The sequence below is a fragment of the Zootermopsis nevadensis genome, unplaced genomic scaffold, assembly GCF_977971745.1.
Source record: "Zootermopsis nevadensis isolate Lab colony 2312 unplaced genomic scaffold, Znev_1.0 Znev_ptg000027l, whole genome shotgun sequence".
NCBI classification, from domain to species: domain Eukaryota; kingdom Metazoa; phylum Arthropoda; class Insecta; order Blattodea; family Termopsidae; genus Zootermopsis; species Zootermopsis nevadensis.
The window spans coordinates 5,598,886-5,624,637 of NW_028259159.1; the positions used below are offsets into that span (position 1 = coordinate 5,598,886).

At 39.4% G+C, this 25,752-nt stretch overlaps 2 protein-coding genes across 4 annotated transcripts in view; one reads left to right on the plus strand and one right to left on the minus strand.

Annotated features, from left to right (window-relative positions):
- LOC110839677 (uncharacterized) overlaps positions 1-25,752 on the minus strand; it is a 63,087-nt gene that overhangs the window by 28,329 nt on the left and 9,006 nt on the right. The gene's annotated exons all lie outside the window — the stretch shown is intronic.
- The window catches only part of LOC110839676 (uncharacterized), a 43,250-nt gene that overhangs the window by 13,212 nt on the left and 4,286 nt on the right, over positions 1-25,752 (plus strand). Inside the window, exons 3-7 of the mRNA XM_022084101.2 lie at positions 18,932-19,144; positions 19,941-20,079; positions 22,896-23,022; positions 24,095-24,143; positions 24,355-24,534. Coding sequence (XP_021939793.2) covers positions 18,932-19,144; positions 19,941-20,079; positions 22,896-23,022; positions 24,095-24,143; positions 24,355-24,534 — 708 coding nt within the window. The remainder of the gene's footprint in view (positions 1-18,931; positions 19,145-19,940; positions 20,080-22,895; positions 23,023-24,094; positions 24,144-24,354; positions 24,535-25,752) is intronic.

Genomic DNA, 25,752 nt, shown 5'->3' on the forward strand with positions numbered 1-25,752 from the left:
TCATGACAACGAGCAGCTGGTTGATGCAAAAAGACATACAATCGGTGCATATTCTCAGAATCATACAAAAGCCATCAACACACTCTGTTGGCAAAATTAAGATTTATTAATTGTTAAAGCGCGTGGTTCATTTTGCTGCAGCTGAGGGGTTGATAAATGGGCTTAATTGAATTGTTATTTATGATTAAATAAATGTAAAGGAAACAGAAAGACGAGGTCTCCCTGGGAGAATAGGGTCTACGATACAAGCCAGTGAGTGACCCACCTCGTTACATAATAATATATAGCAGGGTGCTAATATTGTTGGAGATGACATCACTGATCACGTGACACTCATATCCTCCTTGCCCTACCTTCCAGCATGTTGGATTTTCCATGCCTGTCCAATCATCATATTCCAAACATGGACCAAAGAGGCAATGAGAGGGCGAAGAGCAAGACAGGCACAAGGGACTCACCAAGACGAACGACAGATAACTCATTCCGCCACAAATTTCATAATCCTGTCGTCCACTGTAAAATTCCAGGAATTATGTTTCTCGAAATTTGACTTTTTACGATTTGATTAATCTTTACGCATGCGCGGCATCTCCAGAGCCGATCCCCAATAAAGGGACTATTGCCCTCACTCTATTACACTGTTCTTCACACATACGAGTCAACAAGCAATGTATGGGCTTTGTGTAGATTTCAAAGGACATTAGTTGAAACAGCAAACTTTTCTTTCTGATCGCGAGAACATTCCGTCTGAACCACCAATGTAAATATAAACAATATATTTCGGAGATCTGTGTTAAAAATTTGCCAGTGAAGGTGTTACAAGGAGCAGTTTGAGTCCGTCCGTCTCCATCTTGAACTATACCAAATTACTGATTTGTGGTATAAATAATTTTCTAATAGAGGGAATTTTTATTTTTAACCTCTCATCAAGAAAACAATTCTTTACATAAAACGTTTCAGAGGTCCTTGCTGTCTGCGATGTTAAAGGCAGCAGGGACCTCTGAAACGTCACAAACGTCTATCAGACTACAAGGCGCAACAACCCAGAAGACAGACATCATCTGACTCACCGCCTTGAGAACCTCAGATCCTGCTGACAAGACAGAATTTTCTGAACTTCGTGTTAGCAGCTATTAATAGAATTTAATCTGCTCTTAATGTTCATTATGCCACATTATTTATAAAGCTTTGCGGTTCTCACATTTGATCCGACTGTGGTGAAAGTAGTGTTGATATGGCACGTACAGCGACGACTGATGTAGCATAAACATTACAGCAACAAGCGTATGACGGACAAGTCTGACAGTTGCTGGAAGACGCGCGCATGTTCAGGAGAATAGTAATATTAAAACATGACAGCGATTAATCTTTATCTGGTGTAACATAACGAAATGCGATGGCCTATGGTGAATACAAGATCGTCTGTCAACTGCTTAGGGAATTGGTTTTTTGCAGGGACTAGGTCGATCAGTTAGCTGCTTAGTTAGTTCGTTACTCAGTTACTTATTTAATTGTTAGTTTTGAAAACTTATATTCGAGTAGTTCAGTTCACTTGTTAAACGATCTGCTTAGACGGACAGTCAATTTAAATTCTCTGCCTGAACTGGTAAGTTGTATAAACAGAAATGCACTCAACATGAGGCCTGTTCCTTGAGCAGTTCGCCACAGCAAAACTCAGCCCAACACCTGGTAAGATACCCGCTCGTTTTCCTGAATGACACGCGGAACGCAGATGAAATTGGCTCTGGGCTTCATCTCCGACACTTGACAGAGATTCTCAGCCTGAGTCCTCCGCAGGGAACCTGGTTCATGAACAGCTCAAGTCTCGGTCTTTACGAATGAACTCTACAGTCCAAACTCATCTAAATAATATTTAAGAATTCAGTCCACACCGCGAAGAAAACACATCACTTCACCATTACATAGATCAACTGGTTAACGCTGTTCACAGTGAGAAACGCGAAACCCACAAATACAAAATGCAGCGTTACTAATAGTTAAATCAGGTGGTACGTATAGTTACCGCTGGGTTTAAAGTATCCCTTACTACTCTTGTTTGAGTGCTTGTTGTCATGGCCAGACCTGTGTTCAAACCGAGATAAGAACAAGAATACTAACCTAACCTAACCTGTACATATGGAGGCTGATTAAGAACAGGTGGTCCGCGGCTCGCGACCTGCTATCCAAAAATTTCTTCAGGCGTTTAGACGAAATAATTTTGCGAAAACACGAGAACAAAAGTCTTTGGGTTGATTCAAAATTGTTAAAAGTCTGAAACAGTATTTGAACATCAGAGGAATTTTTTTTTATTTCTGACTGATCCCCAACTTATGGCAATCCTTCCGTCTTTTGTACTCTTTGTCGCCTCATTGCTGACAACAAAACAAAACTTTAATTCCTCTTCTGGAGCACATTTCCTTGTCTGACTGACAACTTTCCAGAGGAATGATTGATTACTTCGAAACTAGTTTAGACACAGTCGCAGGACAATTATTACCGCTGAATAACGCCATCACTAGTTTCGTTTTTTGCTGTTCAACATTCACAAAAAGATGACGAGACGTCACTGATGTCTCTACCAGTAAGATACTGACTGGCCACTAACAACTCCTCATGAAGGCCGAATGTGTCTTCTAGTGACATCTCGGTGATTTGTGATAGCTGGAGGCTTACGCCTTTGCCAGCAAAAGAGGGAGTACAGCAATGTTTAACAGGCACGTCTGATTCCAAATTAACTAACCGGTAATACCTTAGTACGACAACCATTCCTTAAATTAGGACCGTATGAATAGAGAGGAAAAATTAAATCATAAATTAATAATTGAACTGCACAGCAAATTGTGTCTGTCCGTACGTACTATAATAGACATAAATCCCTGGAAGATACTGGGCACAACTTCGAATATTAGTGTGATTACTAATTAACAACTGACGCTCACGTAGTCAACAAAATCACCACTTTTAAGGGAACCAAAATGTTCTTTACAGTATTCACCAGAGCCCGTCACTGGATACTGTCGTGACACACTTTAACCTAGCTAAAGAAACATATTAATATTACCCTGCCATCAACGCCTAGGTCTCCCAAGTTTGCCTTTTCCCTTCAAGTCTTCAGGCCAAAATGTTGTCCCATATTAACACAATTTAAGGTCTGATAAAACATCGCACATAGCAGCAGCGTCATTATTTTATAGGGGATTTAATCCGGTTGCTATGAGACGGCAGAATGTTAAGAGCTGCACACTGACTGGCTTAATGATTATTTGTTGCCATGGAAGTGATTTGTGTATCAGACGCTTGGATTCTAAGTTAAAGATATTTGAGTAATTGTAAGCAGTTCAAATGGAATTCCAACGTCAGCGATATTTGATATACAGACTGCAGTTGAAGTGTATTATTCGCAAAGTTAAAATCAAATCAAAAATACTGGGGCAGATAAATTAAATCTGACAACAAAACGATGTCTACATTATACTTAAAATACATTAGCTCTTTTATGTAAATCAAATCCGGTTTCGTGGTCGGCAGGTCCCGGTAAATATACCTACCAGCTATTCCAACATTTTTCGTAGTTGTCCTCAGTTCTTCTCGGCAAACACGGGGGTACTTTTTTGCAATATCTCTCTGTGTGTTGTCTCGTTACATACTTATATGTATTCAGTCTTGCGTGTATTTACTTCTAGACAAATTTATCTTCGCCTACAGAACAAATTGCGCACCTCTAAAACAAAGACAATTATAAAAATAAAAGATCCAGAGGGCCTCCATCAACAGTTACTTAAAAGTGGTGATGGCATAATGCAGATGGCTGATATGGGAATGAGATGTTGAAATGAATATAAAGACTACAGAATCCGCGCCAGGACGGCTTTTTGTTCATAGCTCTTTGTTCTTCTGTTATTTACTTGTTTTTTTCGTTAAACATCGCACAGTTTTTTTTTCTCCTCCTCCTCACGCTTGTCCCTCTGACATCATGTTGTACACGGTGGATAACCACGGCTACACTTCCAAATCTGGATGTTAACAAACCACCTCAAGTTTTGTATTTATTTTTATTCTCGCTGCAATCCGGTAACACCAGGCGAACGTCTCGTGGAGTTCGCTGGACACTCGGCCATTTTCCGGAACTGGTAATTAGGCTTTCTACTGCTTTGGCAATCCAAATTATATTATCCGTGAAGCAGAGTCCTTGAGAACCTATGTTAGTCAAGAAATTCCACTTTTTTTTCGTGCAACTCGATATTTCATTGCTAGGACCACAACAGCCCGTCACTGAACCATCCCGAATCTTATGAAATCAATCCACATTGCCCCCACCATATTTCTTTAACCTACATTTTAATATTGTCCTCCCATCTATGACAAGGTCTTCCAATTGCTGTTCTCCTCATGTTTCGTGACCAAACTTATTTCCATTTCTCATTTCTCCCATGTAACCTAACCTAATGTGTCCATGCTCAGCCCTTTTCCTGAGGGTAAAGCAATTGGAGCGTGAAGCTGACAACCCACTTCCATGAAGTGTCGAGATTAAGATCAGTGAAGCGAGAGTTTTATTAAACACAGGGATGACAAGTTTAATTTCGTACAATTAAAATTATAAACAGAAAAAAATATTCTCTCGTCCACGGTCCTCAAAATTACAGATCCTTCTGAGTGTCCTGGTGGTTCGTGAGCGGTCTCTTCTACTTGTATTTGTCGGAGCGGTAAATTAACTTATAAATTCTACGAGGAAACAAATTGCTTGCTCCTTTGCTGACTCGCAGGGCTTGCCCGCCCACAAGGCAGGCTAACACATCACCTGCTGTAGATGGCCGGCCGCACACTGTAGTGGGCTAAGCACTCTCTTAAGAAACCCGTTTCGTCAATGGATTCTGATCTCCAGGATTACAGCGCCGTGTCGCCTTGAAGATGGAACGTTCAGGACGAACGAAGAAGAATATTAATAATTTTGAGGAGGATAAAGAACGTGGAAGATATTATTATTTTTCGTTCATTTAACGACGCTTTTCCAGAAGGTCAGACTATACAGCGTCGAATGAGGGTCGAATGCTCATTTAAATACGGAATAAATCACTCGTCATTGTATTAAGGCGATGGAACCAATGAGGCTAATATTAAGTGGGTCATGTAGAATGCACTGGATAGATGCACAATGCATGGAGGTTTGGGTCAGAAAAGATGCAGTAGAGAGACGACTTCGAAGACGTACGGATGGATACGTGGGAGAACTTAATTAAGATTAATCTAAGAGGAATGGGACGTGAAGTTGTGGACTGGATTAGTCCAATGGATTGGTCCATGAGGCCAACTAGTCAGTAGTCGGGCGCTTTCTATAATAGTTCAGCGACCGTCAGCTTCTCAAGAAGCCTCATGGGGTAGCTGATTTATAAGTACAACTTCTGCTATTTCGTGTCTGAGATGCAGATTTCAGTGTAATTTCCGTGTTAAAGATGTGGCTCCAGTATCTCTGCGAGATGATCTACTTCCCGCAGGCAGTGAAACACTAATTCATGAAAACATTAAACAAGTTTACGAAACCGCGGCTCGCATCAGTCATTTGTTCTAGGCGTAACCGTGTTCCGCTACGTAGAAGAATACCAACCGGCCATATTCCTTGAGGAGGAGGATGATGATGATAATAATATATAAACTGAATGGAATCCACGAGACACCCGGTATTAGAAAACACTGTATGGGTATAAATTGGCTTTCTGATGTCTAGCTCCAGGGCAACTGATACAGAATGATAAATAAATACTGTAATACAAAAAGCAACTCGAGAAGGTAATTTTCCAAACAACATCTCAGCATTTTATGGAAATGTTGTTGTAAATTTCTCATTACGACTGAACCTATAATAAATGTGAGAAATGACACTTTTCCGTAAGAAGTAAAAAAAAAATATGCGTATTTTTTTTTTATTCTCGTGTTGAATTGTATTAAAAACACGATGCTGATTGGTCGGTGGGTTTGTTCTTGCGTTACTTAATGACACTGCATCAACATCTGATGGTAATTGTAGCCGCATGAGATAAATGAACGCCTATAAAGAATGAAGAGGAAAGGATTCGGGAGGAAACGGTCGATGTAAAGGCATTCATCTTGATGTATTAAAGAAGAGACGACGATGTATCTGTCAGGGTAATCGGCATTCCTCTCCTTCCTGAACCGACACCGAACATGTTATCGCAAGTGTTAATGGTTATGATGATAATGATGGCTTCATTATCCTGAGACGCGGAGGCCACATTTGAAAAGAAGCAGGACACTTGCAGACAATTACGCGGAATGGTACCGCTGGAAATCGTATCCGGCTGGAAATATGCTAATATTCGAGGCGCCTGGTCTTGTCGGTTTGCTGTAAATATTTCTCGATGTGTTTTGTCTGTAGATGGAGCGGTGATGAAAGTCAAGGACGGAGGTCGTGAGTAAAGAAATCAAAAGCAAAACCGAGGCTATTAACATTGAGGGGCCTGGGACAGAGAGAAGACAGAAGTCGCGTAGAAAACGTGATTTGGTAACAAACGTCTCCTCGTTGTGTTTTGTACTTTGTTAGCCTTGGGTAGAATCTGGCGCGTCGCAGAACATAAATCGCCAGCTTACGATGATCTGTGGCTAAACAGAATCCAGAGTAGCCTATTATTTCGTCATTCCCCATTTTATTATCCTTGTTTCTTTTCATTCTAATTTTTCCTTTCCTCTTTTTTTCATTATCCCATTTCCTTTCCATCGTCTTCTATGTACTAATATTTATCATCATACTTTCTCTTCCGCGTACAGGCATTGGGTCACGAATTCAAATCCCGACTGAGATATCGAATTGTATGAACGTATTTTGTGTCGTCCTGTGATGGCAGAACTTAGCCGTGATCTGATCCTCCATATAAGGAACCTTACCACTTGCCTGAACGTCATTAAGAAGAGGCCTGGGTCTGGACGAGGCTTCGTGTCTCCAAGTACTTTGTCCCTTGTGTATTACTGAATTACGTAAGGTCACTTCAGTTCTTTCAAACCTTCGAAGCACGAAGTTCATCAAATTAGTATTTAAAAATCAGTTCCTTACCTAAACAGAAAACACAACCCGTTTCCATAGCAACGAGCAATTGGGTTCTGCCGTTTAGGGAAATAAATTATGTTTATTCTGAAATTATAAGAAGCCCATAAACAGTAGTCTACTCCCTGTGGACAAAATGCAGGCCTATAATTACTGAAATATACTATAGGTCTATAGTTTAAACTTCTTTGAAGAAAGAATAGGTACAGTCCACGACTGTAATCTTGAGACTTGCGGGATGAGGAAGTGGGGTGAAGGAGGAAAGCGTCTGCCTTTAACGCTACGGACTTCCTGATTTCCTTGCAAGTCTCAAGATTACAGTCGTGGACTGTACGTCAATCGGTTATTATTGACTATTTTTATATCTAACATTTTCTTTAAAAAAAAGAATTCGGTTCATTCTAGCAAAAAACCGTGAGCCTGGCCGGAATACGAATTTCGCCAAGCGTGAGCTTGTCAGGCTTATAATATAACATGGCGGCATTTGCAGAACAGAAGTTAAGCTTGTAAAACGTGCAAAGAAAACGTCGTCCCTAGAAGGTTAATGTAAGCACACCGCGGGTGGGAGACGGGGGACGAGGAGATACAGGCGCCATGGCTCCGTCTGCAAGTGAACACTGCAAAAACAACTCTGTACATGGTACTGCTCAGGTGCTCCGAGCGCCTGAGCTGTGTTCGGAAAATTTACAATCGCCCTCGAGAGATACGTAAAACTTTGCTCGATATTTTTGGCTCTTAAGTACTTTTAACAATTATTATTATTATTTAGTGTTCTGTCTGACGACAGGTCCATATGAACAGGATCGTTCCATCCTTTTCTCGGACTGGGACCTGTTCATATACGTTCTTGGCAGATGATCCAGAAGTGGTTTGCCATTGCCTTCTTCTGTGTGTGAATGGAGTAATTGTTGGGATGCCACGGAGGAAAACTCCGTGTTGCCTAGACCACGGCCTTGCCCAACACAAGTTATAAATTCGGGCACCGCCGGGAATCGAACCCGAGACCCCACCGGTACAAAAGTTCAGGCTATAATGAGATGAAGAGTCTCAATAATAAACCTACTGGCTCAGTTTTTGTGTCAGCAGAATCCTCAGGTCACAAAATAGGTATACACCTGACCGTTCTATTTTCTGAAATGCAAGACCTGCGACTGTCTGATGATTTTAGTATAGAAAACGTCACGTAACTCTGAGTCAGTACATGACCATCGCTTTGAGATCAAAACAACGAAGGCTGTCTTAAAGGTATAAAAATACACACAAAAATACAGCGGCCATCTCAAATGTAATGTTGATCAAATGTACCCAGTAAGACCATCGATCTACGTCTACTTGAATTGGCTTTCTCAAGGAAAACTTCACTTCTTTGACGGACTGTTGATGTAAACTGCTTACCCATCGAACGAAGGTCATTTAATTGCCAAGGTCAAAATTGGAAATTATTTTCGACGTCGGGGGGGTAGAAAGAGTTACAATGTCTCGACTTTATTTTATTCTGTGACGTCAGTAAGCTCAATATATGATGTCTACAGACGTAAAGTGGTTGAATATGTTCGTAAGAAATGCTGATATCTGATCAAACACTGAATATCCATTAGAACCTCTGCACGCTGGGCTTTCTTTGTAAACTATTGAACTTAATTCCAGTTGTGGGAGGATTGTTTCCTATCAGATAAATTCAAAAAAAAAAATGGTACAAACACAATGCTATAGACCTACGTGTTTCAATCAGAATACTGGCAATTAGATTTTTCTTCAAGTCTTCGTTTGTTATGGTTAATTTTACATTCTCCCTTCGTTCTTCAGACGATGAACACTCTGTATTTCCGACTCACACATGCCTCGTTGCAGTATTTCATTTACGTAACATCTTAAGCTAAGAACTTCGAGAATTCTTATTTGTTTCCAGAAAATTCCTCCGTTAACTTCTTCCATCCCAGAACACCTGCTATAAAATTTCATTTTCTACCCTATTTGGCTAATGAGACTGCGGTTAGTACAAAAGAATGTGGAACTAACCTGTAGGCGGCTTCTTATAGTGTATTTTATTCTCTGTCGTCCTAATAAAAGTTTCTGATATAGAGTTTTAAATGAACCAATTATATTATATGTTCAAATTACAGAATCGACTTAGTCAGGGGCCTAATTAATATACTCGAAGCGAGATGGCGTCCTTCTTTATAGCCATTTTAACAGCCGGCTGTTTCACACAAATTCGATGTCCCCATAAAAATAACTCCTTGCGGCCAGTGGCCTTGGACACCCTCGATCATTTACGTATTTCTTCTCAGTCCAGTCAAATGGAACGACCTCTTCCTTCCATATCCTTTTCAGTTTATTATCCTCTAATTCGACCAGAAGTATAAATATTTAATATTCCCGTGAAAACAAGCTATAGGCCTACAAAAATGTGCACCATATACACAATCGTAAGGCAGAAATGACATCCGGTGACAATACATAACCACGGAGTTTAAGTAACACACGCTTTCTCATTCGGAAACCAGTGTAATTATGTGAGAAATCAGTTCAGAAATACCCTCCAAATTATTTATTTTGATTCACAACTAACATCAGAGCACAGCCTCTTCCATCAAGATTTAAAATTTGCTCAGGTAGCCAAGAAATTATCTTTTTGTGGCACAGACGCGTGTAACAGTTGTGAAATCTGCCGCCGGCATGAACCCGAGCAGATGGTTCGTATGTCCCTGCGTCACGTAATGGGACAGAAACCTATTATTTGCGTGGACCAAGCCTTCACGGTGACACGTGTGGGATGCAGATGACTACAAGACCGACCACCAGAACAAGCTGTTTGGTTAGAAAATTTACCAAAAATGAAAACTCGATTCAGGATGACTCCGCGGAGCATTTGTTTGCTGTCACTACCAGGTGTCTCAAGAACCACGCAGCCATCACGGAAGATCACAGACTGAGGGTGTTTAATAACAGGTTTCCGAGGAGAAGAAATACTTCAGAAAAAATTACATGCATAATAAATCTCTCATGTCGTCAGAATTTGACATTTGCCCTTGGTAAATTACAAAGAATGAATTGGTCTCCACGTTTACATCTGTGCCTAACTCGTTATACCAGACGCATAATATCTGCGAGCTTGGGCTACGGTACTGAAACCTCAACCCCGGCCCGCTAACCAGCAATGTGTGCATCTATAAGTACCAACGAAGCTCGGAGAAATTTAGTGGAAAATTTACTAAAGTCTCTCGTCTCATGATCATTCAGAAAACTACGAAGATCATTATAGTCTTATAGTAGCGACCAAGAACTAACATTCTGACAGTTCAGCGCGGGAATATGTACCGTTTATCTCAAGAGGACTGAGAAAAACCTCGTAAAGACGCAGTGACGACCGATCTGAATCGATTTTGTCCCGATTACATGTTTTGCGGTTTGAGCTTACGTGCTTTACAACGCTGAAGTAAATGGTGATTCGAATGCGCGATGATATCCAGAGGTGGTCAAGGCCAGCTAATGGTCAACATGTTCCTAACATGGAGGCGGAAAGGTCAACGTGACTTAAGTTCGATTCAACTCCGAAAAACAATTACCTGCAGACAAATAACAACGCTTTGTAGCGGTCCTACCTTCAGGATCCCAAGATTACAGACATTCTATTGTATTTCACATATAAGCACTGCTTAAAGCAAAGACTGATACCTTTCTAAGCATCCTGTCACGTTTCCGAAATATTTCCTATCTCCATATCTTCTTCTCCTGCATTCAGGTGACGAGACATTAACATGGGCCTTTGCTAGAGTCTATTTTATTTTATTCCAATCTTCTGACCAACGCGTAAAAGAGTACGGAGGTTCTAGGATTGTGCTGTCTTCACTCGGCCGAGCTCCGTTTTGCAATTTCTCTGTGGTCTTGAATCATGCAGTTCAGTGGCGACTAAAAGAGTAATAACTAAAACACTAGGCAGATTACCGTCCCCCCAAGTTACGCTATGCAGGACTCGGCTCTGGTAATAAAAATTAAAATACGACGGACACAGGACACAGACCGGCGTGCGCTCGGTCGCCACGTATACACTTTCAATGTAATGAACGTCAGCTTATCGTGTCTCGCATCTTTCAATTCAAACTAATAATAAACAATCAACTACCTGTTAGCCTTAAGTGGTTAACTTAGTGAAAGAGTGGATTAACTGAAAGACATTTTTTCCAGAAAATCAATTTACTGTCTCCTGCATCAACTGGACCTGGTTCAGGGTACAGATGAGTGGCGATCTCTAGTAAACACAGCAATAGAGTTAAGACTCCATAAAGGACAATTTTAATATTATCCTACAATTTATGCCTAGAGTTTCCAGGTGTTTCTTCTTATCTTAATTATTTTCCATGCACTGATTATCTCTCCCATGCGTGCTACATACACTCCGTATCTCTCTCTTTCTCTCTCCTGCTTTTATTTGATAACTGTGATGATATCTGTTTAAGACTGCATATTACAAAGATCATAATTATGTAATTTTCTGCATCTCACTCCATTCCAATTTGAATCTTAGTCGTAATTTTATTCCATAATACAATAAATCTTATAATAATAGTCAGTACCACTGTCTATCTCTTAAATTTGCATAATCTACGCTGCGGAAGACAACTTCTGTAAGTGTCGAGTGGTTTCATGTTACAAACAATTACATTAGTCAACCGCTTGACAGCGCTCCCTCATTATTCATTATACAAAGCAGTAGGAAGCCACGCACAAAACCATTCTCGTTCCGTATTTAAAAAAAAAAAGTTTGTTTGAAAGTTTTTACCTGTGTATCTTTGGACAAGGAACCAATAATGGCTTACCACCAACTTCAACTAAGTTGCAGTCGAATTACTTACACACACGTTAAATAAAACAAATGGAGTTTAATCAATAAATAAATATACGGAGACAAAATTAATGCAACACTGGCTTAGAGAGCAAGGTAACATTCTGCTCTCACGGAAGCTACAAAATCCTAACCATGGCCATGCCCCCAAAATCTTAGTCAATAAAGAAAACAGAGCATAAACATGTGTTCCAAATTTCCATGTGTGCTTCATATACATTTTCCAAACACTGCGTATTTAACTTATTTCAATATCGGTTCAAGATAAAGTACACTGCATATTTTTCAAAGGTACCGACTACAAATTTCACATAAACAATTTCGAGTTTGAAAAAAAGAATAGTAACCTAAGCAATATTTATTTATTTTCACAGTCTATACACAAACGTTGTAATTAAATGGTATTGTTAAAATTATATAATATTAAAACATTATGTAGTATAAAATATTATATTTTGGCGCTTTTTATCGTAAATACTATTTTACATTATTTAGCGCTTTTTTACGACATGTTTCGATGGATAAGACCTCATCTTCAGGTTTATATCAATTTTATAATATTTTAAAATTATTAAATATTTTTATGCAATGTATTATAAATTTTATAAATTTTAACAACATCATTTAATTACAACGTTTGTGTATAGACTGTGAAAATAAATATATATTTAATCAACACAAACATGACGCATTTAAGCTACAAACTAAGTAATATTAGTACACTTCCCAGTGTCTGAAGTGCATTCAATACTACTTCTGTGTTGTACTGAATGGTTGTCATTATACTAACAGATAAGTTATTACCTTCTTTATTTGGATATCATTGGCAACAGTTGTGATCGAACTCTTGAATACCAGGCTAATAGGTACCGATGATGTAAAGTTGCCAAGGCAACTGCGACCATTAAACTGTATGAAGACGAAAAGAAGACAGATAAATGAAGGAAGAAAGAACGAGAAAGAAAACGAAACGAACAAACAAAAGAAATGAATCTTAACAATTCTTGGCGCCTGATTGTGCCATACAAGAGACAGCAAACCTGTGATTTGGCTGGGCAAGTTCAAAAATGGCATAGCGTAGCCCACGTCACAGAGCGAACCATTTATAAATTACGTGTCACTGCAAACTGTAAATTAGGTAACACCAACAAAAGTACGTCATTAATCCGCCTTCCAGGGGCAAGAAAGGCATAACTCCCGCAGAACACCAATATGGCTGTCGCTTATCTCAAAAACCAGGGCCCTACGCCCTTTAATATGTCAGCAATAAATTTAAAAAAAAAATGGTGCCAGACGCCCCCGTACCATCTGACGGGAGATCCAGTTAACACGCACCACAATTATGTGATGACTTTCTAACTCCACTGTTTTGCATGTAAGACAAAACTTTCCTATTTACTATTCATCAGTCATTATATCATGACACACAGCAGTATCGCCTACTGGGAGCGCAGTTAAACAAATAAGACGTATGCATTTGATTTGTTAGAGAAACACGAACATCGGACTATACTATTAACAGAAGTTATCAATAATTATGCGTTATGCCCACAAAGTGTATTTGTCAGTTTCTATATGATCCTCAGAGTAAAAAGAGACTATTTCCTAACTAACTAACTAGATGACTTACTAAACCCGAACGTTCATCACCGAATTAACCAAAGCCCTCCACCAGACTCTGTCCTGAGCCAACAAAATCCAGTCTCCTTCGACTCCTATCTCCCATAGATCCCGCCTGAGATTATCCTCCCATCTACGTCTAGGTCTCCCCAGGGGTCTCTTCCCCTCAGGCTTCCCAAATAGTGGACCCAACCAACCAGATGGCTTAGGGAAACCGAAGGTTCATCACCGAATTAACCAAAGCCCTCCACCGGACCCTGTCCTGGGCCAACAAAATCCAGTCTCCTTTAACTCCTATCTCCCATAGATCCCGCCTGAGATTATCCTCCCATCTACGTCTAGGTCTCCCCAGCGGTCTCTTCCCCTCAGGCTTCCTAATTAGTTGATCTTTGTAATTGTGAAGTGTTGTATTTTCTTTGAGGTACGGACTGGATTCTTAAATATACTTTGAACAGCGTCGGATTCAAAGAGTTAAAGGAAGTAATTCAATTCTCGTACGCCCTGTCTGACCAGTTCCGTACCTTTACAAACTGCCGTGGCGTGGATTAAAACTGTAAGAACAAGATTATATGATCAATAAAATGTCGTCAGAAACGATAACAAATTTCTCACCAGCGGTTCAAGGATTTATCAACGGCACATCTGGAGTTTCAGCATCATCAGATCACGAGACCAAACACTGGAATCTGCCGAGAATCGAGAAATGGGTCATGTCAAGTTTTTTGAATTATTCATAGCAATAGGTCCATAATTTTAGAAGCCATTCGCCTACGTACCAAACCGCCCTCCAAAACCGTTACGATGTACTCAAGGTAATTTCTAACTCAGCTGTAAAGACACACTCACCAGAGGCAGTTCGCTTAAGTTACTTTCATAATTTCTGGAGAATCAAACAAAAATTCTATAGCTATTATATCGGGCTTACGTTTTGATTTTGGGGCAAACACTTAGCAACTGCTGATGACTACCGAATCCATCCTGCCGAATCCTTACCCTCAGACACAAGTCCAGTCCTCACCCTCCCATCCCATTCCCTTAAGATTCGTTTTAATATTATCCTCTCATGTACTATCAGGTATCTCAGTGCTAAAATCTTGAACGTGTTTCTCTCTTTCCCCTTGCCTCATCCTTCTTGATTCTAGGTACGCAGTAGATTTATTTTAAACGAAAGAGGGGGGTATAGACCAATGAAACATATTTTGTCGCGTCTCGTACTCTAATTGGACCTGATGTAAATTTATTGCAGATGCAAATCTTTTACTGCAAAACTTAAGGCACTACAGACATCCGACTGTACAATCAGAAATAATGTTCCCTTGCAACTAACTCCACGGAGCAGATACCTTCCTGAGAAGCTAACAGTCGCCCAGATTTATTACCTTGTTCACAATAGCTATTCACTCGACCCCAAACCGATCCACTAGAGTCAAATTAACAACCCACGTCTTTAAAATCGACTTTAATATTATCCTTTCAACATGTTTAGGTCTTCCAATGAGGCCTTTACCTTTTACGTTTTGAGGTTTAAACTTCTTCTTTAGTTCGAATCTCAATAGACAGGAATTTGAGAGATTTTAAGGCTGGTCTGAAAGAAACTGGCAGTTAAAATTAAGGATAAAAACCTGTAGTTATAAAAAAACTCCGAATAAACTCGAGAGTGGCACTGAGAAGTCTCATCACGTATTTTAACAGATTTCTCAGGGAACGTCTTGGTGTTGGTGAACGTTCTAGCAGGGACGGAACATTCAGCTGGAAGCAGTTATGACTGAAAGTCCAATAAACTTTCGTCGCTACTGGCCGTCTGTCAGCTCTACCCCCATAGAACTCCATATATGCAAATGTGGTTTGCGTTGGCAGAACCAGTGACTAGATCCTGGCGAAAATCTGCTAAAACCCACATGTGGGCCGTGCATGTGGAAACAAACAAGCATTTGGTACCTAGCAACAGAAAATACGACGACAATATGGAACAACTATTTAGTCTCACAAGCCCAACACTTGGACTGCTAGCCTCTTCGAATTTTCCACAATATATGTGTATAACTGATTGTATCTAACTGGTTGTTTATACAGTTCTTTAACGCTTCATCAACTACATATGCTCTTACTGTCTAACAACAGTACGGTTATAACAGACGACTTTAGAAAGACGCGAACGCCCGCTACTTTAATTCTCTAATTCTGACTTTTCCCATAAATGACTTAGAAAAACCATGAAAATTGCAGTCCGAATAGCAGGCATCCGAAACACAACTCCTTCCGTTGTTATGGCATCTCTTCCTTATCCCAAATAAACTGAATAAGCTTATGGATCCTCATATGTAACACTTTGCCACCTGCTTTAATTAATTCTGCTGGAATCTGATCAATACCTGGAGATTTATAACTTTTCAATGGGCAGTAGAGCTTTATCTAATCTCTATAACCTCCGTTATCACTACAATTGCTCCTGCCTTTGGACACGGAAGTTCTGTCTTGCGGGTCGTTCGATCTGAAGAGGTCGAGAATGGTATTCGACGCACGAGGCATCCACACAGCTTCCTTCCTCCTCCTCGGAACCAAAACACTTCTCTCCCCCCCCCCCCCCCAGAACAAAGTAGACTGAGTGAAGGACCGCTCTGACAGACACCCCCCCCCCCTCACGTGACTCAGTATATTTCTGCCAGATGCAAGGTTAGTGATCGAAGGTTAAAGCAACATTCGAAGGCGACAGTAAGTCAAATGGAGTCGAAGTTAAACAACGGAAAATTAGTTGTTTTGATGATGATGATGATCTCCTGCGTTTGGGCACCCTGTAGATTCGTTGGTAGATACCAACGTTGTATGCCACAGATAATACGCAGATACAGAGTTGCTAAACGAATTTCCAGATTCTAACAAAATTTCAGGTTAAAATATCCGTTTGCAACCCATTTCTCAAAATTTTTGTTTTCTAAAAATCCATTTAAAAGACCTCCTCCACTGCAATACGGAGGTATAAAGGTGTCGGAATTTAATTAACAGGTTTCAACACGAGCCATTAAGCTAACCGCACGTGCTTCCAGTGTGGTCAGGATGGAAGAAGTTGCTTTCGTTGACAAGGTAACCGAGTTGCTATACCAACACGTAATGAAGCCATGGCCACGTGTAATCTGTCATGTTCCCGTGGGTCAGTTGCGCCGCTTTGCGACAAGATGATGAATTATTGGCATCTCCATAGTTAAAGATTAGTTCCGATACCTGTGAGCCTTGGTTCAGATCCGGATATAGATGTGCTTGCGTTTATATGGTAATGAAACCGACGTATGATGATTTACGTAACCCAACTTATTGTAAAGTCAGAGACGGGGGATGAATGCAGGTAGTGACGCAAATACGTCTGGAAAAAACATTAATTCTGATATGAAATTTATAATACTGTATTAATGTTATCATTCTCTAAGGCAATTGCGATGTTATTAAGCTACCCCCAGGAGAATGACGAGTCTGCACAGGAAGTAGTTCCTAACCGAATGCGGGAAAATCTGTTGCAATAAATAATGTGTAGGCATATGAATCACGTCTCTGGATAGTAAATTCTATTTGATCGTGCGCCTTTTTGTTAGGATTCTAATGTGACCAATGCAGATATAGACTTCTCACTGCAATGGCGTTTAATACGAAGAAAAAAAAAATTCACATTCGTTTGTCAAGACCTTGAGATTCTTTACTTCATTTACATTCTTTCAATTTATCCTTGGGGGTTAAAGTGTTAAAATCGCCCTCGTTTAGAAATTCGTTCTACAGTCAACTCGTTAACAGAGAAAAGCCTTCTCCTAATTAAATACGGAATATAACACAGCAGTCATTATTTCCGACAAACACAAGAAAGCACTTCTGTTGATGGAGATTTTTTTTTTTTTTTGGAATGCTCAATAATCTTTGATAAAAGTCGCATAATTTAACAATAAATCAAGCGATAACTTTCGTATATCTTTAATGTTGCCGACAATAACAGAATATAAAAATCTTATTAATTTTAATTAACGTTGGTTCTGTGGATCGTGAACTTATAAGATCAGCGAAGTACATCGCCTCCTTCCTATTACTTACTCTATGGCAACCGGAGGGGGGGGGGGGGGGGGGGGGGGAACAGATTAAAAAATTGTAATCTTCAATTAATTCGCGTTTCAGACTTCTGAGAACTACATTTTGTTTCCATCAGGTAAATAACTTCATGCTACTATGGTATTCAAGTCTTTTATGAGAAATCTTAACATATATAGTACATTGTTCGACCACAATGGCACAAACAGCGCTGACAATCAGGAAGAACCATTGGTATGCCAGTCCGTTAACAATAGAAAACTAAAATGAAAATAACATCCAATCAGCAGCTCACATATTTGTATTCCACCCTCTTTTATCACTCAGTAAATGTTCGCTCTGATGATAGAGGCAGTAAACACCATCTGAAACGTCGGTCAATAACTACCAGAATACATGGTACAATGCACTAGAAATCATCACCTAAATCTAGGACGTTTACAGGTGAAACGTATCTCTAAAAACATGCAGTTAAGGAGAATAATATTAGCCTACATTACCCGTGATGACGTGTTGAGTAATTCAAATGTTTTCACCGATATCCGTTTAAATATATAATAGGATGTGATCACTAGGTAACTCGGATGCAACCAAAAATATCAAACAGGATTTTTACACAGTGCTACAATGTTTGCTTTAACCAAAAACAAAACATTACCCCCAAAAGACTAAAATTAGTTAAATTCTTTACGCAAAGCAAAAGGTTTTGAACCTCAGCATCGACGGATAAAACACAAATGTACAAGAAATCATCTTGTAATTAAAACAGTTCAATATCCGGAACCACACTGCGCGTTTCGCCTACGACACCAGAGTTCAAGTTGAAGAAAAACAAACGCATATACTATGTAAACCAAAAACATCACCTCATACAGCAACTAAGAGAGTGAGCTACAAACAAACTCAATTGAATAAAAATTTCCTTGGATATTATCCATCGTCTAGTAAATATAAAACGTAAAAACGTAAAACGACGTTTCGGAGATGGGACTCTATCTCCGTCTTCAGGTTCCTACACCTTCCGAAACGTCGTTTTACGTTTTTACGTTTTATATTTACTAGACGATGGATAATATCCAAGGAAATTTTATTCAATTGACTCTTCACCATCGTCAAGAAGTTTTAGATTTGATATACAAATAAACTACCTAACCTGAGAAATAATGATTAAGGTGTGGACAAAACGTCCCTCCTTATCTATTACCCTCCCAACCCCTATGATATCCTTTTTTACCTATAACTGACGTGGAACGCACGGAGTCGCCCCGACTACTGTAAGACATCCGCTCTCACTTCGAGGCAGTCCCGTAAGACTTAATCTAAGTTTTCTTTGTTTTTTCATGAAGGGGCCTGTTCGCGTCGGTAAGTCGATGTCGATCACGTGACAATGGCCAACAATTCGCAGCCAAGTTCTCTAGCAGAGCTCGGTATGGCGAAGACTGTAGTGCAGAGATCCATCACGAGATAGCACTGCTATCACTGTGCTCGCCATCTTCACATGTTATACGTCTACACGACGTATTTGAAACTCCGACAGAAATTATTCTAGTCCTCGAATTGTAAGTATCATGTTATCAGAAATAGCATCATTTTTAATATTTTTTTACACTGAATTTCATTTACACTAATAAAAAAGTGAATAATTCCACCCCACACCCAATATCTATGCTAAGTTTGATACAGAAATGTAAGATAGTGTAGTTGCGTCATATTGTGATTTATTAAATTAAAATTAAATTATTTGGTTATTCCGTCAAATCACAATGTATTTAAAATAAGATAATTGAAATAATTAAAATATAATTCTGTGTTCCATATCGAATAATCGATTACTGCCTCCATCATCAGGGCGATGAGTATGAAGATTTCTGTCTTCTGGGTTGTTGCGCTGTGTAGTCTGGTCGATGTTTACCAACGTTTCAGAGGTCATACTGCCTCCATCATCAGGGCGGTGACTTTGAAGATTTCTGTCTTCTTCATCGCCCTGATGACGGAGGCAGTATGACCTCTGAAACGTTGGTAAACATCGACCAGACTACACAGCGCAACAACCCAGAAGACAGAAATCTTCATACCCTGATGATGGAGGCAGTATGACCTCTGAAACGTTGGTAAACATCGACCAGACTACACAGCGCAACAACCCAGAAGACGGAAATCTGAATCCCAACACATTTTCCATTTCAGACAAATTTCCGTTTGACACAGGCTTAACTTTATTTTCAAAGTTCAAAATGGCGGTGATGAGTAACTGGTCTTTCTTCCAGTACAGCGACTTCCAATACCTTCCACTTATTGGCCATGAGACTTATCCGACTATTCAATAATTCTCATTTATATTTCTTATAATGACAGCGCTCCGGGAGGTGACCTACAGACCATTATAGACGACAATCTGGTGCCATTTGAAGCAGATGTGGTCAAGTTCGTGCGTCAACTTGTAGAGGGCCTTGCATATCTCCATGAGAGGAAGATAGCCCATCTCGACATCAAGGTAGGTCATGACTCAGTGTTCGTGCTCACTACCAATCTCACACTTAAAACAAAATCAGAACATACATTACAATACAATATCAGTCCCTATAATGTGCTAAATTTTCATACACCGTATCGAGAGACATTTCAAATAAGCTCATAATTCATTTCCCTAAGCACCATTTAAATATTATCCTCTCAGATCCCTTCTGCCTTTAAATTGGCCTTTTTCTAAGCAGCATCCCCATCAAAATTCTACACGCATGTTTTGTATACCCATCCGACATTTCAGTAACGTTAAATAACCGCATTAAGTCCGTCATAAACCTATTTGTCTTACCCCTTTGCAAATGTTCGAAGAGACAATGGAGGTTCAATCAGCTGCAAATGGAACAGCGAAGCACGTTTTATCTTGGATACAACTTTCCAAATATGCAGATAGCTTCAAGGTGGTGGGTAGCTGAGTCAATCCCGTTCCAGCTCGTTACTTTCTTCAGTGACATACAGTGTCGCCACCTCCACGAAATCTCATTACCACGAACTAAACTTATCGCTATTTGCGTGTCTGTACATTATAAATTATGTTCACTTCCCGAGTAAGCCTATTATGGACATGTGAAGTTCTAGGAACTTGGAACATTCATGTTAATGACACTCAAATCATTTCACCATGGATTATAACAACCAATGACAATGCCGTCCAAGTTCTTCGAAACTGCGGTCAGGCTCGTAGTAACTGGAAACGGTAACAAGTACAAAAAACATTTACGAATAAATTAAAAGCAGGGGGGGGGAAAACAGGGATTTTTAAGAACGGGGTGAAGGGAGAATATCTGGACCTAAAAGGGAGGAGGTGGCAGAGAGAATTACAAAACACGAAGCTTCATAAATTGTACTCTTCACCAAATATCATTGGCATGATCAAATCAAAATAAGATAACAAAGTCGGGGCATGTAGAACACACAGACGTGGAAAATGCATACAAAATTGTGGTGAGGAAACTACCAGGGAAAATATCACTTGGAAAACCTAGATGTAGATGGTAGCTCCATACGGAAGTTGGGAAGGACGTGCCCTGTTCGCTGCCAGGCTTGGATACAAGCTGAGCTCTTCATTTCTTCATGTATTTCCTTCCTTTCTTTGCCTTTCTTTCTATATGTATTTTTCTTTTCCTTTTTCTTGCTAACTTATCCTCTCCCTCCTATGCCATAGTTCCGTTTGTCTTTCTTCCTTCTCTTCTTTCATAATCTTTCTCCTCACGCTTTCTTTCAACACGAGGGTAGAGCAGTCTGAGTAAACAGAACACAATAATGTAGACCTGAAGATGACCAGGCAATGGCCGAAACATGTTTCAAGGTGACCGAAGTAAAATTCCAACAAACACTGACAGAAACTGTGTAAAATACGACGGTGTAATAGAACCATAATAAGAGTCTCCGTGGTAATTAAGATATTTCATTTTATCCTTTCTTTTTATATATATTTTCTTCTCTGCTGTTTCTTCCTTTCTATCTATAAGTCAGCGTCCGTGCCTTCCTTTGTTACTTTTCTCGCCGGGTTGTCATGACAACAACACAATCAGACGGGCTGCCAGGCCTCTTACACGCCTGATCCTGTCAAATTCGCCTCGGTGAGTGTTGACTTACGACACTAAATCGTCTGCTTTATCGACGCATTGTCGGTTTAAATTAACTCAGTGGTCGACTGGAATGGAATCCACATTAGCCATAAGGAATTTCCCTGCTTGGGACAAGACCGGCACAACTCCTCCGTCTGTATGCATCACATTAGTTCGCTTCCCTGATGTTTAATCACGCTATAATAATACGCCAAGTTGAATGAACAAAGAACGTAATATTTTTCTTACTTAGCAAAGAATCATATTCTAAAAAGTAGCTTCTCTCTTATCACTGGAATATTAAAACGGATTACAGTCTGTGGTACCACATCACAATCGAGGTCGCTTAACCTAAACAGCTGATATAATATCATTAAAAAAAATCTACTCAATCTAAGTATGTGTCAGGGAAATCTGCTAAGCAATTAAAATGACAGAATGATTCTTAATTAAGTTGGCAGCCCTGCTGCTTCACGATCCAGATGTAAAAACTGTTTAAGAATGGAGCTGACATGACTTCTGGAAAGTCACGGAGGAGGGTTAACAAATTGTGAGACCAAGCAGTGGGAGGGGGAGTCAATGTCAATGAGATTGTTCATTAATCACCCATTATGAGCGAACTGTAGACACCAATGTTTTAGCTGAGGGTAAAGAAATACGAAATGAGGAACTTCACAATTTGTTTATAGTTTAGATGCGTCATGTTTGTGTTTAAAATTCAAATATATATTTATTATTCAAGTCTATACACAAACTTTTAAATTGTTGATGTTAAAATTTAAAATTAATATTGATATTCTGCGTCATTCATCGTTATCTCGATGTTACAATATTGCGCTTTATACTACTACATGTTTCAATGTCATAGCATCATCTTCAGGTTTTTTATCTTTAAAACTACTCTATATTTATTAATGCAAGCTTTTCATTGATTGTAGATGTAGATTACTGTTGTGGGTGTTCCTTTGATCTTCTTAATTTTAACATCAACAATTTAAAAGTTTGTGTATAGACTTGAATAATAAATATATATTTGAATTCACAATTTGTGTTCAAAATCAAATCACGTGATTTGTGATAGATGTCCCGGGTTTGAATTCTATGATGTAGTAAGGTTGAATATTGTTTGTGCTTTATGTAATAGTGTTGGGCGCAGGGATGAGTGTGGAAAAACAGGAAAGTGGGCCGCTTCTAAATATAAAATTTGTTTTTACAGCCCCAGAATCTAGTAATGATGGCTGACTTTCCGGACTGTGACGTTAAACTCTGCGATTTCGAGATTTCGAGAGTGATTCTCGAAGGAACTGAGATACGTGAGATTTTGGGAACACCGGACTACGTCGGTGAGTGGCATTACAATTTAGCGTCTCCTGAGATTTCCCAGTTGCTTAGCAACAACATTACGTAGAATCACGCAAAAAATATTTATTGCCGAGTAGTTCATAATTACACACATTAAAGACATCTCACAAACTATTTCTCTCTCTGTAAATGGTACTGTTACCTACTGTCAGTTACATAATATCGGAGACAGTGAATAGAAACTCAGTCAAAGAAAGGCAATTTTTTATTGCAGAGAAACAAAGTTATTGCCGGTGGGCGGGGAATTCATACGGACACGCCAAGTCCTTTCCAACAGACAAGGACTTTGTAAGAAAAATGTCAAATGCTTCCCACATGAAAGAGTTGTCAATTAAAATAAGTGATATACATACATATATAGCCTTGTGTTCTTGCAATTTACTATTGAAAGTGAATATAAATAATAAAGAATGTCATTGGCATGTGAGAAAGTTCAATGTTACCTTGAGAAAATAATCCGTTTCAATCATTTACATTAAAAAAAATGATAATTACTCATCCGATCAAGAAATTCTTTGTTGTTACGCAAACCGAATAAATTTTCAAGTCACACAGAACTCCGGCACTGGACCCAATTCTGATTCAGTTAATATCGTCGCAAATATTAATTTTTGCGTTGTCTTTTTACAAGGACGCTAAAACCTGACAGATTTAATACAAATCCGTGCTACATGACTGCATTTCATCCACTCCGTTTTAATTATCCTAATGAGATCCCTCTCCGCTTGGGACGAAAGGCCAAGATTCACACCAGTATAAAACAAAATACAAGCTCGTAACGATGACGGTAATAATGATGACTATAAAACTGAGAGCTGAAGTTACAGATAGTTACTCCGACTTAATTTTTAATTCGCAAGGGGCTATGCTATTTTAAAGTATATTGTCATATATAATCCATTACATTATTTCAGGTAATAAAAACACTGAACATATATGGATTTGATTCAGTTTAACAATTCCACATAAACATCTTTAGTAATGCCTCGGTAATATTCCGTAAGCATTCTTAAAAATGCTCCAGACTCATCTACCAACGTTCTTCTGTTTCAGCACCAGAAATACTGCACTATGAGCCAATAACACTCAAGGCAGACATGTGGTAAGTTGGAATAATCTTTGATTTGATCACCGCAGTTATTTCTGACGAAAGACATGTTTTACGAAGATCGTCAAAACGTAATTGTCTCTCACCCTTCCCTTTTTACAGGCCCAAATTTTAATCTCGACCCTTTGCTCAGAAGTCCTTCAATAAACTAATCTTTGACACGGGTTCAAGGATGCCAGTGGAATGTTAAGTGTTTGTTTCGCAGGTCCTTGGGTGTCACGACATACGTCCTTCTTACGGGATTCTCGCCGTTCGGTGGGGAGACAGACCAAGAAACTTTCTGCAACATATCGAGGGCTGAGGTTGACTTCCCGGAGGAGCTGTTCGAAGATGTGTCTGAGGACGCGCAGGACTTCATCGGTAGTTTGCTCGTGCGTGACCCAAGGTCAGTGTCGTCGATACGCCAATGGCAGGCGAGCAGAAACAGAGCTACGACGTTGCGGGACTGTTACCGCCGATGCTGACACCAAACGCATCGCCAGTGCGTTCTTGCTACCTGTTGCACCACGCACTGGTGTCTACTTGATGCTCGGTTGAACTTTGAAGCTCTCTACAGCCACTTCTTATCATTTCAAGCTGTGTCACACTTATCACTTTCAACAATTTCTACACAGACAAAAATTACTCTTCTAAAACGACTAATTATCTCTAATATTATCGCGAATCAAAATAAATATAATCTATCGTGACGTTGACATTATGTGGAAGTTCATTTCCACACACCAGTACTCCTTCAAAACATCTCAGCGACAAAACCGATCACTTAACAAACCACGTGTCTTCAATGCATGTAATAAATCACGTTATTTACAATTTCACTTGTTTCTTGCGAGACCACGTGGCATTAATTCCGATTTCATAGCCGTCATATTCAGAACGACATTTACAAGATTCATATAAGGACAGGTTAATTCGATTACAAATGCTGTTCATGGCACATGAAGGCGTTATGAATGAAGTCAATTAACTGAAGAACTACAAGAAATTTTCTATAGCTATAATAACTACGTGAACAGCATCATAAATCTTCCTGCTTTTATACAAATGTACATCTTTCTGTAGCTAAAATGGTTGCTTACTTACTAAATTATTTCTATACAAATTGACGAGTTATTATAAAGAGGAATTTCATCATGACCCTTGTTATATTCCAAAGGTCTTGGACTAACCAACTAGATGGCTTATAGGGAACCCGAAGGTTCATCACCGAATTAACAAAAGCCCTCCACCGGTCCCTGTCGTGGGCCAGCAAAATCCAATCGCCTTCAACTCCTGTCTCCCATATATCCCGATTAATATTATCCTCCCATCTACGTCCGGGTCTCCTCTGTTAAAGGTCTTAGTCATATCCCAAAAATAGTAGTCCAAAAAATTTAAAACTTTACATCGATTCTAATACTGAATAATATCCATGGCCTCAAAATGTGTCAATCTGTAACACGCTTCAACACCTATTTGGAATTTTTTTCTGACATCAGAGGTCGATTTACAGAAGTTTCACTAAATCATTATGGTCACTGTAAAATGTCTTAGTCTATATCATCGTGGGAAATTAGTAAATTGGAAAAATACTCATACTTGAGTAAGATTCTAACCCATGATC